General features: G+C 50.7%; 4 protein-coding genes across 4 annotated transcripts; 3 read left to right on the forward strand and 1 right to left on the reverse strand.

The window, feature by feature from the left end:
- Window positions 1–1,281: 1,281 nt before the first annotated feature.
- PtrM4_141890 (Med15 multi-domain protein) lies at window positions 1,282–3,183 on the forward strand (the record flags this gene model as incomplete). Its single annotated transcript, XM_066109537.1, has 1 exon — window positions 1,282–3,183. One exon carries the CDS (start codon window positions 1,282–1,284, stop codon window positions 3,181–3,183), a length of 1,902 nt encoding a protein of 633 aa, XP_065960459.1.
- Window positions 3,184–3,499: 316 nt separating this feature from the next.
- On the forward strand, window positions 3,500–6,529 carry PtrM4_141900 (uncharacterized protein; the record flags this gene model as incomplete). Its single annotated transcript, XM_001937811.2, has 1 exon — window positions 3,500–6,529. One exon carries the CDS (start codon window positions 3,500–3,502, stop codon window positions 6,527–6,529), a length of 3,030 nt encoding a protein of 1,009 aa, XP_001937846.2.
- A 1,041-nt stretch (window positions 6,530–7,570) lies between these two features.
- On the reverse strand, window positions 7,571–9,299 carry PtrM4_141910 (LysP, Amino acid transporter; the record flags this gene model as incomplete). Its single annotated transcript, XM_001937810.2, has 2 exons — window positions 7,571–9,074; window positions 9,127–9,299. The coding sequence occupies 2 exons, from the start codon at window positions 9,297–9,299 to the stop codon at window positions 7,571–7,573; spliced, it is 1,677 nt and encodes a 558-aa protein (XP_001937845.2).
- A 2,460-nt stretch (window positions 9,300–11,759) lies between these two features.
- Window positions 11,760–12,884, forward strand: PtrM4_141920 (F-box-2 domain containing protein; the record flags this gene model as incomplete). The annotated part of the gene is made up of 3 exons (XM_001937809.1): window positions 11,760–11,773; window positions 11,829–11,962; window positions 12,010–12,884. The coding sequence occupies 3 exons, from the start codon at window positions 11,760–11,762 to the stop codon at window positions 12,882–12,884; spliced, it is 1,023 nt and encodes a 340-aa protein (XP_001937844.1).
- Window positions 12,885–15,247: the final 2,363 nt, after the last annotated feature.

Genomic DNA, 15,247 nt, shown 5'->3' on the forward strand with positions numbered 1-15,247 from the left:
ATGATCTCCATGACAACTGGATGAGAAGCCCTGCACTAGGAAGAGCACCGTAAATACCACCATCATACCGGTGTAGAAGATGCTGGTATATCGCTACAGCCAGAACGGATCCATCGGCTTGGATGAACAGCGCAGACAACCATCAGACAAACAGAACTCTAATAATACCTTTCAGCAACAATTCTTGGACGCGCCAATCTGTAAGTCTTGTGTGTTTTGGTTGTTGGCCGGGTAGGATTGGTCACTGTGGTCGCATACACCGCTTCGTTGCAGTTCTCAGCCTTGCCAATTGACACCCATGTACAGAAGGATTGAGGCTCATGATATCACTCGACAGCGCGTTGTCGCTTCCTTGACCGCAAGTCCAAATCTCCGTATGCCCCGCGATTCCGTCGAGTTGTAACGACAGACGTCTGCAGTTGTCACTGGAAACTGCCAGATGCTCGGAAGCAGCGGGCGTCAACTCGTGATCAGAATGAATAGGTCACGTGATTACCAAGGAGCCTTTCCAGCCTTGTTCGACTACTTCTTCTCTGCCAACATGGCTTTCTGACGTGCCAGAAAAACTGGAGAAGCATCCCGCGTGACTCGCCGAAAGCTTCCAATGCTGTCCGACTATGATTTACTCTCACTTAGCCATGTACGCGATACAAAAAGCACTAATGTTTAGCACACTAGAACATAGCACCCATATAGATTCCAAATCTGTTCTTTCCCTCTAAAGAAACGTTAGCGAAAGGTGCTAGAATATATCTACCAATGTCGGATCGTGAGTATCGGTAGAGACGTCGGCTGCTGGACACTTCGGCCCGACTTCGGCCCACCTTGCGCAGAGCTTAGGTATACCTTCGTAGCAGCTGTGTTCGTAATAAATCAATCACCATCACCGAACAGAATGCATTCCTAGTTATCGTTATTTCCTTTCAGCACTAGTGCTATAGACCTTCCAACACTGATCAGTGATTGCTTAAGGCGATCACAGACAGCAAGGTAGAAGAGACAGACCGCATCTTCGACGAACTCCCTGACGCACGACGTTATACTCCCGGGAGAAGATTCTGTGCTAAGAACAGAGCGAGGCAGAGATAACACGAAGCACTCTTAACCTCCCTCTACAGCTGCTGGTTTAGCCTAATCCGCGAACACAGAGCGCGTCAGCAACGCAATACAACTCAACCGTACGAGCGTCTCCGGACGATCCGATCACGTACAACAACAAGCGCTGGCACGACTAACCAGCGAGACAACAACACCGACAACGCGTCAACACCCGCTAGCAAGATGGCGGATAACCAAAGCGAAATAAGCTCTGCAGACTCTGCTGAAGCTCAGAATCAACTACAGAATGAGCAATCAGAACACCTCTTAGACTCACCATGGGCCAAATTTACCGCGGAACAACTTATGGAAAACTGTCCATACACAGTTGCACTCAAGGTCATCAATACAGCTCTCTGGGGCGTACCCGCACCGGCGGACGCAAACGAGACACACGCAACAACGTGGGTCGCTAAAGCTATCCACGACTACAATGTGTCAATGGCCTGGGACGATGACCTCTTCATTGACTACAAATGGGACTTTGAAGGATGGACGAAGGAGCTATTTAGCAAGGTTGAGCGTGGTACACTAAGGTCTCTTAAGAGTGTGCTACGACACCGGGGAGTATACACTGGCAACAATCACGCCAGGGTGGCGGACTCTCTCTACAACATTCTAGGTATAGAGAATACTCTTGAATGGGAACCAGCAGAGTTTCGAGCCATGAAATTCGACCAACAGTCCGAAGCGTACCAGCGCCAGCAGAGCAATAAACGCCAACAGGACACTCAGCACACAGTCTATCCAGCTGTACAACAACCACCGCAAGTACAACAACCGCCGCAATTACAACAACCGCCGCAATTACAACAACCGCCGCAATTACAACAGCCACCGCAAGTACCACAGCCGTCGCAATTACAACGACCGTCGCAGGGCGAGCAACAAGAGCAGTATAGAGTGAGACAAGGCGTCCAGAGCCGTTCCCAAACAATAGAGCCACAACAGCCGCTACACATGAGCGGTACGCTAGAAGGGCCTCAGCATCGACAACTGTGGGAGCAGGCCGCGCAGCCGCAACAAGGGCGTGCGCAACTACAGACACGGCCGCCAGCGACTGCATATCGCGAAGTCACGCCATTTCCGCAACAGCCAACGAACCGCGTCCCTAACAGACCACCCGAACTACCATACGACCCGTACAAGACGCTACCGCCGCGATGGTCCCGCAACGATCGACTCGACGCTAATACGATCACGCAGTTCTCTAAGCTATGGGACAATAGCAACAAGTATACAGGGAATGCGTACGATCTCCTAGACGATAAGATCAAGATCTTCTTCAGCATCTGCTGGCAGGTAGATATCCAAGAAGAGCAGTTTCACGCAGTGTTTCCCCGTATCCTTACCGGACGTGCAGAGACATTCTACATACAGGTTGTAGAGAGAGATGACAGCTTTGCTGATGCGTACATGGCAATCAAAAACCACTTCGACCATGACGTCCATCACCAGCACTACTACACAGACTGGACGACTACAACCTTCGCTCGCACCCGCACAGAGAACCCCGACAAGGGACTACACGAGGTTCTGCAGATCCTGCTTGACAAGCTGCAGCTATGCCAGCGTGCCCTTGGCAAGAACTTTGAGGGCGAGGATGCCCTACGTACCACTGTCATCAATGCCTGCCGAGGAGTACCAGAGCTTGAGATGGCACTGTTCAAACCAGCCACAATCTGTGAAGGACTCTTCTCAGACCTACGTTCTGCAGTTGAGACACACCTTGCACGGCAACACACTGCCCAGATGGTCACAGAGGACCAATATTACTTAGATCGCCGATACAACGGCAATAGAAGAATCCGAGGTGGATCTCGAGGTGGAGGAGGATTCAGAGGCGGATCCAGAGGAGCATATCGAGGAGGCGAGCAGCGCGACGACAACGGACGAGGATTCAAGCCACGCTGGAGGAAGAAATGCTTTGTTTGCCAGAAGGAAGGATGCTGGTCTACCAACCACACAGACGAAGAGCGCAAGGCTGCCCGTACACAGTTCTTCTCTACGCTATACTTTACAGGTACACAGCCCCAAGGACTTCTCCGTACATCTTGCAGAATACGAAGGGATCGAGCACACTAGCCAGTACAATCAGAGAGGCTGGAGAGAGGAGGAAGACTGCGAGGATGACGACGATGACGACGTCGCGGAAGCATACCTTGAACAGCAGTTTTTCACGGAGCAATGCCTTGCAGATCAGGCGTTCTTGCACCACATCTCTGGCGACGACGTATACCGCCAAGACGCGCCATCAGCGCCAGCGTCACAGTTCCTGCTTGAAGACCGCTACACAAGATCTGTGTACCAAGGGATCCTACCGGATACAGGCGCTGCCAACGTATCCACAGTTGGCAAGGAGCAGTACCTTGCACTCACAAGGGAAGATCCTACAGTTAGGATGGATACGTCTACAGCAGGAAAGGCATCTATCAAATTCGGCAAGGGCGAGGCTACGTCATCTATTGGCACTGCACAGGTCTCTACAGACATTGGGACGATCAACTTTGAGGTGCTTGACGCACCTACACCATTCTTATTGTGCCTTGCAGACATGGACAGGTTAAAGGTCTACTTTAACAACACCACAGATGAGCTAGTCCAGGGTGACGTACACATCCCTGTAATTCGCAAATGGGGACATCCTTGGTTCCATCTGAACAAAAGAGAGAGAGCAACTGTGTTCCTGACAGAGACAGAGTTGCGACGGCTCCATCGACGATTTGGACACCCAGCTGTCACGCGACTTGTCAAGCTCTTAAAGGATGCTGGCCATAACGACTTCGAAGAAAGAACCCTAGAAGAAGTCACTAAGTTCTGCCACCACTGCCAGCTCCACAGCTCCGCACCGCGCCGATTCAAATTCACTCTCAAGGATGATCACCACTTCAACTATGAGATCCTGGTGGATGTGATGTACCTGAGCAACAAACCTGTACTGCATGTGGTCGATTCCTCAACAGCGTTTCAAGGCGCGAGGTTCCTTAGCGCTATCTCAGCTAAAGAAACATGGCAAGCACTGCGGATACTATGGATCGACACGTATCAAGGACCACCAGACATTATCACGCATGACGCAGGCACTAACTTTGCAAGCACAGAGTTCCGCGCAGAAGCAAAGATCATGGGAGTCACATGCAAGCAAGTACCTACGGAGGCGCACTGGTCTATCGGCAAAACTGAGAGGTACCATGCACCTCTACGCCGCGCATGGGACATACTCTATGCAGAACTCACTGACACTATGTCCGACGACGCGATTCTCCAGATGGCTGTGAAGGCTGTCAACGATACTGCTGGCCCCGATGGACTAGTCCCGACGCTACTGGTCTTTGGAGCGTACCCACGAATGACTGCAGAGTCACCGCCATCCCCGTCAATGGTCAAGCGCAGCGAGGCTATTCAAAAGGCGACGAAAGCCCTACGCAAGATCACGGCAGAGCACCAAGTTGCAGACGCCTTGAACACCCGCAATGGACCAGCCACTGCAGACATGCTCGCGCTCCCACTCCAGAGCGAAGTCTTAGTATGGAGAGAGAGTGATGGCTGGAATGGCCCGTACAAGATCGCCAGTACAGATGGCCACAACGTCACTGTTGACATGGTCAATGGTCCAACGACATTCAGATCCACTGTCGTCAAGCCATACTACAGACCGGACCACCTTTGGAGCGACCCCGATGCGCCACACGCGCCGAATGAGCCGCATGAGCCGGTAGCAGTACCACCGGCAGTGCAACCACGCAGGAGAGGCCGCCCTCCAGGGTCAAAGAACAAGCGGAAGGCGCACGCGTACATCACCAAGAAGGAGCAGGACGATCTTGAGCTAGCTATCAAGCTACGAAACGATGGAGTGATCACAACCTCAGGCGCCCCCTTTGAAGCGTCTGATGACCAAGAGATCAGCGACCTCGTAGGTCGTGGAGTCTTTAAATTTGAGCAATACGACGAGAGGCTACACAGCAAGATCCGGATCTTCAAGTCACGCCTAGTACGTGAGGTCAAGGGAAAGACAACCAAGCCCTATGAGAAATCCCGCCTAGTTATCCAAGGCTACCAGGACCACGGCAAGGAGACTATTCTGACGCAATCTCCAACCATACAGCGATGTAGCCAGCGCCTGATTATGTCGCTGGCGCCCGAGATGGTACAACGCGGAATGAACATCGAGCTCCGTGACATTACGCAGGCGTATCCCCAGGCGCAGACAACCCTGAAGAGGACGATACTCGCACATCTTCCTACTGAGCTAGTCCATCGATATCCAGAAGGCACGCTACTCCATGTGATCAAGCCGCTGTATGGAATCGCTGAGGCAGGAGTCCACTGGTGGACAACGTATCACGGACACCATTGCAAGGAACTGGACATGGCAACATCGACGTACGACCCATGCCTATTGATCACGAACAGCGACGACGCAGGCATCTTCGGCATCGTTGGCATGCAGACAGACGACACTCTCATGCTCGGGACACCAGCGTTCTCGTCACGTGAAGAGAAGAAGATCCAGAAGGCAGAGTTCAGGTCAAAGCCAAAAGCAAGGCTGACACCAGAAGTGCAGTTAGACTTCAATGGATGTACACTCACGATGGACGCCAGCAGAGTCTTGACCCTTAGGCAGAAAGGACAAGGAGGAAGGATCAGGCTTGTGGATATCGGGGCACCCGACCGCGCGCAACAGTACACCGAGCAGCGCGCCCGCGGAGCGTACATCGCATCAACATGCCAACCAGAGGCGTCATTTGACCTGTCCGTCGCTGCTCAAGCTCAGCAACCATCAGACGAGGACATCAAGGCACTCAACAAACGCCTGAAATGGCAGATGGAGAATCTCGATCGTGGCCTGCGCTACGTCACTGTCAATCTTATGGAGGCCAAGTTGATGGTCTTTGTGGATGGCTCCTTTGCCAACAACAAGGACCTCAGCTCACAGCTAGGCTTTGTCCTTATGCTCGTCAACGAGTCTATTGACGTGAACACCTTCACAATACAGGGCAACGTGATCCACTACAGCTCTACAAAATGCAAGCGCATCACACGGAGCGTACTGGCCTCAGAGATCTACGGCATGGTCAACGGCTTTGACATAGGCATTGCAGTTGCAACCGCGCTGAGGATAGTTACAGAACGACTTAGACTACCTGCAATTCCCTTGGTTATCTGTACAGACTCGTACTCCTTGTACGAGTGCCTAGTAAAGCTTGGGACGACGAAGGAAAAGCGTCTCATGATCGACATCATGGCGCTGCGCCAATCATATGAGCGTCGCGAGATCACGGAGATCCGCTGGATCAATGGTGAAGACAATCCTGCAGACGCCTTCACCAAGGCATCGCCAAACCGCGCTCTTGAACGCTTTATTGACGGCAATAAGCTGACAGTCCGAGTAGAGGGATGGGTGCAGAGGCCGACAAGCTTTGATGGTTGATGCTACACACAGTTACCATCAACACATACTGTCACTACCGATACAAGCAGAGTTACTAGCTACCCAGAAAGAAAAGACTTCCAGTGTCGGATCGTGAGTATCGGTAGAGACGTCGGCTGCTGGACACTTCGGCCCGACTTCGGCCCACCTTGCGCAGAGCTTAGGTATACCTTCGTAGCAGCTGTGTTCGTAATAAATCAATCACCATCACCGAACAGAATGCATTCCTAGTTATCGTTATTTCCTTTCAGCACTAGTGCTATAGACCTTCCAACAACCAACCAAGTATGTTTAATCACGGATACAGCAATTCTAATGTATAGGATTGATGTCTCGCATCCCTTGATACACAAATTCGGAAACATTTGCAAGATGTTGGAAGCGAGCACGCATTGAACCACGTGACCAAAGCCTAATTCCAGAATCAACAAAAATGTTGAGAATATCTGGGTTCAGTCCAGATAGAAGGTGCTTGGGGGTCACATGATGTGCTGGTGTGGCAGGCACTGCCCGGTGGGCAATGGCATCCACCACAACAGCCTGAGAGAAGGACACATAATACGATAGTCAATACAATACGTTGCAGCCACCCCGCCTTGTCCCTCCTCCCACTCGGTTATCCATAGTAGTCATACTACTAGAGGGACCTTGTTCCAATAAAAAACAATAAAAACGTTATACATACACAACTACACCAAACTCTCACGAGAGAAACAGCGCTACAGCGATTGACACTACACCTTCAACGCATGCGTGAATCACCTTCACGACTACGAATCTGCAAGTTGTACATAAAATAAAGATCATAGTCTACAAAACGTGGACCCTTCCACAACAAAACTAACTTAGCTCACCGGCTCCGCATCACCATCAAAGGACAAGCCAATAAAGCGAGTTAATTCCATTGCCCAAAAGCTCACGTCTCACAGCCCATAATAACCCAAAAAACCATTCATTAGAATGAGAAAATTGAATATCAATACGCTATCATAAACCCCGCATCATAATACCCAAACCCATGATAACCACCACAACAACCACCTACGCAATCCAAAACCAAACCTTCTGCGCCCAATTCTTCGCCACGGGCGCACTAGAAATATCATCCTTGCACAATTCATTCATCTCCCTTACACCCGTCGTAACATCAATATGCTCAGTCTTGATAGCAAATGCCGTCCTAAAATACGCCTTGTGGCCAAAGTACAGCACCAAAAAGATGGGAAGAGTAATGTACGCAGCCAGAAAGTCTGAAACGGACCAATTCCTCGGCACAAACACCTGGAAGCCATTCGTGAGGGTGAGCAGGGAGATGATGCCGAGGACGAAATACGTGAGGTAGGGTTGAAACGGCGTGCGGTAGGGAAGCGTGTGAAGCAGGTTGTTAAACACCATCGCCTTGCGGAACCGGATATACGTAATCATCACCACGATCCAAGCTATGAAGCCGGAGATGGTGGAGATGTTTGAGAACCAGAGAAACACGCGCGCACCCGTGTTTGAAACGTTTAGGTAGGCGAGCAGGCCGATTGCCCAGGTGGCGAGGACGGCGACGTAGGGGACGCCTTTTTTGCTTGTGCGGCCGAAGATTTTGGGTGCTTCGCCGTTGAGGGCCATGCCGTAGAGGACGCGCGAGCCCGAGAAGAGGAAGGCGTTGCCGGCGGACCAGGCGGATGTTAGCACTGCGGCGTTGACCACGTGGTTGAGGCCTGCGATGCCGGCGCGCTGGATGCCGATGACGAAGGGGGAGGCTGAGGCGTTGGAGCTGCCGCTCAGGAGGCGGGGGTCATCTGAGGGGACGATGACGCCGATGATGAAGGAGCCGAGGCCGTAGAAGATGGCGAGACGGTATATGAAGCGACCGGCGGCCTTGGGGATGTTGCGGCGAGGTGCAATGGTTTCACCTGCAGAGAGCGCAATCAACTCGGGAGAGGTGATGAAGGCGAAACCAGCGCGGACAAAGGCGGTCCAGTAGGCCAGGAACTTTCCAGAGTTGCTTTCCACAATGTAGGGTTTGAATGCGCCGGGCTTGTTCCAGTACCTAAAGCCTAGCCTTCCCTGATCGTTTGGACTGCCTCCGAGCATGATGACAAGTCCGAGAATGATGAGGCCGATGATGGTCAGGAACTTGATGGACGCGAACCAGAACTCGGCTTCACCAAAGACTTCGACTGCGACAATGTTGAGGAACAGGACGACGACGAGGAAGATGGTGATCCAAACGGCGTTGTGAACAGGCGTCTCCCAGTAGTCGAGCAGAATGGCGCCAGCAGTCGCTTCGGCAGCCACAAGAATGGCGTACGCGTACCAATAGTTCCATCCTACGGCAAAGGCCAAGCTGGGGTCTACGAAGCGCTTGACAAAGTACGGGATGGTGATGCCGCGCATGGGAAGATAGGTGACGATTTCAGCCAAGTTGTTCATGACGCTGTAGACGACGAGCATCATAGAAAGGTATGCCATGAACAGCGGCGCAGGGCCGACCAGAGCAAGAATCGATCCAGATCCGATGAAGAGACCAGTTCCAATGGCGCCACCAAGCGCGCTGTTTCAAGGTAAGCATGCGATTTGAATATACGCAAACGGCGCAAACTTACAGGAACTGAATATGTCTACTCTTCAGTCCACGGTGAGTATCTCCTCCGCGACCAGTCTCACCGCCAACAGTAGCAGCGCCATGCACAAACGGCTCTTCGAAACCAACATTAGTCTCCTCATAGCCATACGGCACAGCCTCGGGCTTCTCGTCAGCCAGCTGGTGGTTCGGCATGATGAGTAATATGAAAGAAGGAAGGGTTGGCTTGCCGGTAACACCAATCTTGACTTTACACAAGACGGGGACACCAGAAGATTATATATATATATATACAAGGCGCAACCTCGCGACGACTCGAATCAGGCAGCTAGAGCGCACGAGGTAGTTTCCATGGCAGATTTTTCAAATGCGGTGCTATGGTCCGGCGCGATTTGACAGTTGCTAGTGCGGGCTTACCCAAGCGGCGGTGGCCAAATCCTTATCCATGGTGTGTGGGACGATCATGCACGGCGGCAGGCCACCAGCCCCCCTGTCAAAGCATGCGTGGAAAAGTCTGGGGAACCAATTATCGTTATGTAACAGCAAAGGCGGGGGAAGTTGTGTCCTTGGTTTTGCCTTGATGGTTGCAGCGAATTTCGCTTGACTCGAACAGATGACGCTTGAGCGCATTGCTTCGGTTCTAACAGTGTTGCGCCATGGGCACTGGCCAGAAACCGGTGTGTTCAAGCGCGGTCCGATGAGCGGAGTGAGGTTTTTAGTTTCTGAGCCGAGGAAAGCCGGCAAATGTGGGGAAAGAGGCTCAACTCCGGCGTTGCCCAGGACGGCGGACAAGCTTCTGGAAACTGAACTAGAAGGCTTAGCCTTGTTGGTTACCCGCCGATGGTTTGCGCGATGCTTCTGGGTAGCCATGGGAAGAACGTTTCTGGGGTTCGTTCTGGGGATGACTGACACAGACACCGAGAATTTGTAGGTAATCCGGGGATTCCGGGGTCGGTCGGCAGTTTGGTGCTGAGTCTGCGTGCCGCCGCCGCCTGCTGTCAACCAAAGCGACACACTACACCATCCCCCATTGCGACGCAGCCTTTTGAGCAGGGCCGAAACGTTTCGCGACTCTAATTCAACGTCCAAATTCGCTTGCAAATTTCATGGCATGACAATTGCATCAGGCGTACTTTGTTATCACTGCACTTTGAATAGTTACTCTTATCTTTTTTTTGCATGTCACCGCCCGAATTCGAAAACGTAACATATTCGATGGGTAAGGAGCGCGAGAGCAGGGGCCTATGGCTTGGAGCTTGCGAACAGTGGGGTTGCAGTGGAGACCAATCTTGGGTGCAGGTGGGACTTGGAGACGAACGCACGACCCACGACTGTCACTGCAACACATCAGACGGACAGTTTGGCGTCCGCGGCTCCGCAGTGGTCTGACATGCAACACTTGCTCCAAACTTGTAGCTTTTCACTTTAAGACGTTGTGCTCGAAAGGCCACCTTGTCTCAACTTTCAAAGTCTCCGGTTGCCTCCCCTCTCGTTGATTGAATGACGTCATGCTAAATACCTCCCAACCATCATCAAAGATTATAGGAAAGAGATAGCTTGGTCGCGCCATGTAGGGATTTCTCGTGTTGCGCACTCTGGGTGAGTTGTCATAAGCTTCCACATCTCGGCAGAAAAGAGCTTCGCCTCACCAAGCTTTTTGTTCGCGGTACGAAGCTACATGCAAACGCCACGAAACGGACCCTTCCAACAACATGTCTACATTATCGGACGCCCGGCCAAAACAAACATGCGATCAATCATAGCATCGAGAATGAGTCGCGTAGTAGCCACGCTGGTATATCCTCGACATGAAAGCCAGATGTTGCGACAACAGCCTTTCTTTCTTGGTCACCAAGACCTAAGGTATCCCCATTGCCTCCATCCAGATTGATACGTGCGACTCGCGTCTTTTGCGCAGATATTCCAATGACGATACCTGGTTCGGTGAGTTGTAGAAAGGGCGGTGGTGACTGCTATGGTGCTTAGAATGAAAAGTGAAGAGGCAGAGCTTATTGGACGCAGACATTATTGAGTGGGCGACGAGAAAGGTAGAGACTGTTAAGACACGTCAACAGCGAGACAGGTATCGCTGCACAGAAGGTATTTCCGCCCAAAGAACAAAAAGACTGCTCGTTTTAGGGATCTACCCAGAGGCTTGGATTGTTGCTGTACTGGGTCTCAGGTTGTTGTTGTGCTGATGTTTGCTGCTTGGCGGGATGACTGCAGGCCAAAACATCGAGCATTGACGCGGCGTATGTATCGACCCGGTTTCCTTCCAAGGCCGCCTTTGAAAAATGTTTGGTTGCTGTGGAAGAAGTAAGATGTAGACGTGAACACAGCGAGAAACGGTTGGTACGGAAAACATTGGTGAGCATCAAGGACTCAAAAACACCTTCTTCAATGGCCTCATGGCTCTAGATGCAATGCGCACATGCTGGAAATTGCAACAAAAACCATCATCAGTCGTCCCGTAAATGAGACAAGTCGCACTTGCTCTGTTTGCTGGCTATTCTGCAGTGTAGAAACGCAACTGCGTCAGGGTGACTGCGCTAGCGCGTCTTGGCAATCGCTCTTGCCATGACTATTAATGCCTCTCCCCGCCTTTCAATTTGCACCTCCAACCTAAACCACCTCTGCAACTGAACACAGTCAATCATGGGGGTTTTCACGTAGGTTCTTCTATTCTGCAGATTGGGCTCGCGTTCCTTACTAACATCATCATAGACGGGCTAAGAACAAGCGCGAGAAGGACAAGACCGCGCGTAACGTCAAGGCGGCGTCTGCGAGCACCTGTGCGAGTAGCCCAAAGCCTGTGGTTGAGGCCCCGCTGTATTTCCGCATCCTCGATCTGCCTGCTGGTATGCACCGCTGCAATTATGATTACATACACGTGCTGACTGAGCAGAACTCCGGAACCGCATTTACGAGCACTGCCTGGATGATGAGTACTATAACTTTGCCCCCAGTGTCCGCGTGCGGTCGCGACAAGCCTACAAGTATCGCATCTGGCGGTTTATCGGCTTGACTCAAGTCTGCAAAACTATTCGTTCCGAATTTCGCCCCCTCTGGGCCCGAAACTTGTGCGTCCGATTCGACAGACGCTCCGATATCGATCATTTCATGAAGAATTTTCTGCATCACCGCAAAGGATTCAATCCTGTGCCTAAGCTTGTTCACTATGGATGGAAGCATGGGCTGGACAACAGACAGCCCTTCGATATTACCGACATCTTGCGCCTACGTTCGCATTCTGCAGAACTCAAGGTTGGTTTTCATCCGGCAGTAGTTGCAGACAGAGAGTGCATGTGGACCCCTTGTGCCTCTTGCGCTCCGAATTGTTACCGCCCACGCGACGATGACAGCGATGATGACGAAGACTGCACATGTGCAGATCCAGGCATGACCTACCAAATCTGGATGGTTAGACAATACGACGTGATCAACTATACCTCAACCATGGAGCTCCTTGTCAATCATGGCAAGGAGGCTTTGTTACAGGACATACGAGACAAGAAGGTCACTATCGTCGTCTACTTTTCCCAGCCGTGCAACCACGCTGCGATCAAGTTTAGCTACAAACACGCATTCCAGACGGACAACTCACCTCCATCAGCTATGGACCTGCTCAAGCGGTGGGGACTCTTGGATGATTTCGAGCCTACTGCAACCATGGAGTTTATCGTCGTATGCAAGAACAAAGTGGTCGAGGAGGTTGGTGGTTACAAAGTCACGAAGATGGTCGATCACACAACCATGGTTCACAAGCTGCCGCCCACATGATGCAACGAGCCATCTTCCGAGCGTACTTACTGTACTGTACATGGAGATTGTCCGAATATGGTGGATATTTTTGGTAAAATGCGTGTGATGAGGTGTCAGGCAGATTCTTATGATCGAGAAGGACGGCATGGCGCTTTAATTACATGACCACAGCCAATGTTCGGCTACATAATGAATGACATGATTTCTCTTCTCATTTTGCTCACACCCTGCTGTCTTCTGCGAATTTATGTCTTTGACTGAGTCCACAACATCCCCGCCCATCGACAACAATTTTATACCCAGAAAACAACTGCAGCACCGCAGCCCAGACCACAACATCCGGCTTCTTTACCATCGTTTCAACACACCACATCATCATAATCATCCCATTTCATCCACCCATCATCCACAGTATTTTCCGGCCCCGGACTTCCAAAATCCAAACATACTCACTCATCACAGCACAAGCACCATCCCGAACATGACAAGTGACAAGGTCAGTTTTTTTTTTAGTTTTTTTTTCCACCCGCGGAGTTTCAAAAGAAGGCATTTGACTGGTCTTTTATGTTTTTGGTTCAAAGTCTGACACGCACATGGGAGGAGGAGGAGGAGGAGGAGGAAGAGGGAGACATAGGTTGAAGTGGTCAGAGTTTTTTTATACGCACTCATTTGTTCGTCGCTGTTTGTTTTTGGAGAAAAAGAGAGACTAGAGGGAGAAGGAGACATAAAATAATGTGGTGTAGTAGCTTGTCACGTGTTCGGCGTTAGGTAATCGGCGCTAGGGTTGAGTATTTTAGGACGACTCCGCGTAGAGGAGCTCGACAGTTATCGTACACGATTCTTAATACTACCGTTTATTGTTCGGATACCTTCTTGTTCTCTACTCTCTACCGATTGCGGGTCGGCAGCCTCTCTTCTGACTATTGAGGCTATCCCTCTACCACAATAATCAAGAAGGCTGTTTTTTTCAGACGCAGTCATTTGTCGTTGCTGTTTGTTTTAGAAAGAGGGGGGAGAAGAATAGAGGAGGAGAAGGGAGACATGTAGTTGTTGATTATGGTATTTTTTTCAGCCCGTAGAAGCAGTCATGCAATGCGACTGCGTATTGTTTTAGAAAGAAAGAAGAGAGAGAGAGGGAGGGAGAATGGAGGGAAGAAGAGGAAGACGAAGAGGGGAGGAGGAAAGAGGCATGGAGTTGTTGAGAAGGTGGTTGTTTCTACACGCACATGGTTCTGATTTGTCGTTTTTTTGTATAGAGGGAGGAGAGAGAGGGAGAGAAAAGAGGGAAGAAGAAGGACGAGGGAGGAGAGAGATATAAGAAGAAATGGTACCGTATCATCTCGCAGAGAGACTCATGAATTCTTCAAAAACGTTTTTTTAGACAGAGGGAGGTGGAGGGAGAAAAGAGGGAAAACGGATCCATGCCTCCCGAATCCTAGATTTTTATCTCGCAGAAGCAGTCATAATCTGCAGGTTTCGAAGTTTTAGAAGAAAAAGAAGGAGGAGGGAGCCATTCCATATTCGTAATCGTTTTTAGCTCTCACGCGCACTCGTGTCTTTGTAGACAAATGTTTTAGAAGAAAGAGAAGGAGGAGGAGGGAGACATGGCATGATCCTTGGCTTTATTTTCACACGCAGTCACCTCCATGTCAGTGGGTCCTTTTAGATAGAGGGAGGGGAAAGGAGGGAGAGAAAGAGCTATAACCTCCCAGATCGTAGATTTTTATCTCGCAGAAGCGCTCATGTTATATCGCGATTGGAGTTTAGAAAAGAGGGGAAGAGGAGGGAGGAGGGAGCTATACCTTCCGAATCGCAGATTTTTATCTCGCAGCAGCAGTCATGTAGTCAACGCCTCGTACTTTTTAGAAAGAAAGAGGTAGAGAGTGAGAGAGAAGAGAGGAGAGAGCCATGACATCCCGAATCGCGGCTTTTATCTCGCAGAAGCGCTCATGGTATGCTGTGAATGTGTTTAAAAAAGAGAGAGGAGAGGGAGTCATCGCTTTAATGTGTGATGAATTTTAGATCGCAGAAGCGCTCATGAAGTAACGCCTACGTTATTTTAGAAAAGGGAGAGAGAAAGGAGGGAGCTATATGTCTGTATCTGATAGATTTGAGGTCGCAGAACACAGATGTCAATGAGCAAGCTGAGCGAGCTCAGCCAATTGGCTTGCTCAGCCAATTGAGCGGAGGCCAGCAGCTCGCTCGGCTCGCTCGGATTGGCTGAAACAGGGCTGTCAGCTCGCTCGGCTTGATGGGCTCAGTCCCGATTAGGAAAGTTATATAGAAACCTTGGTGTTGAGTTTCTCAGCTAATATCCCACTTATGTACACCGTATTTCGCGTCCATCTCCTCATCGCTGATAGCCTCCTTTACAGGCACCT

This window comes from Pyrenophora tritici-repentis, chromosome 8 (assembly GCF_003171515.1).
Source record: "Pyrenophora tritici-repentis strain M4 chromosome 8, whole genome shotgun sequence".
Lineage (NCBI taxonomy): Eukaryota > Fungi > Ascomycota > Dothideomycetes > Pleosporales > Pleosporaceae > Pyrenophora > Pyrenophora tritici-repentis.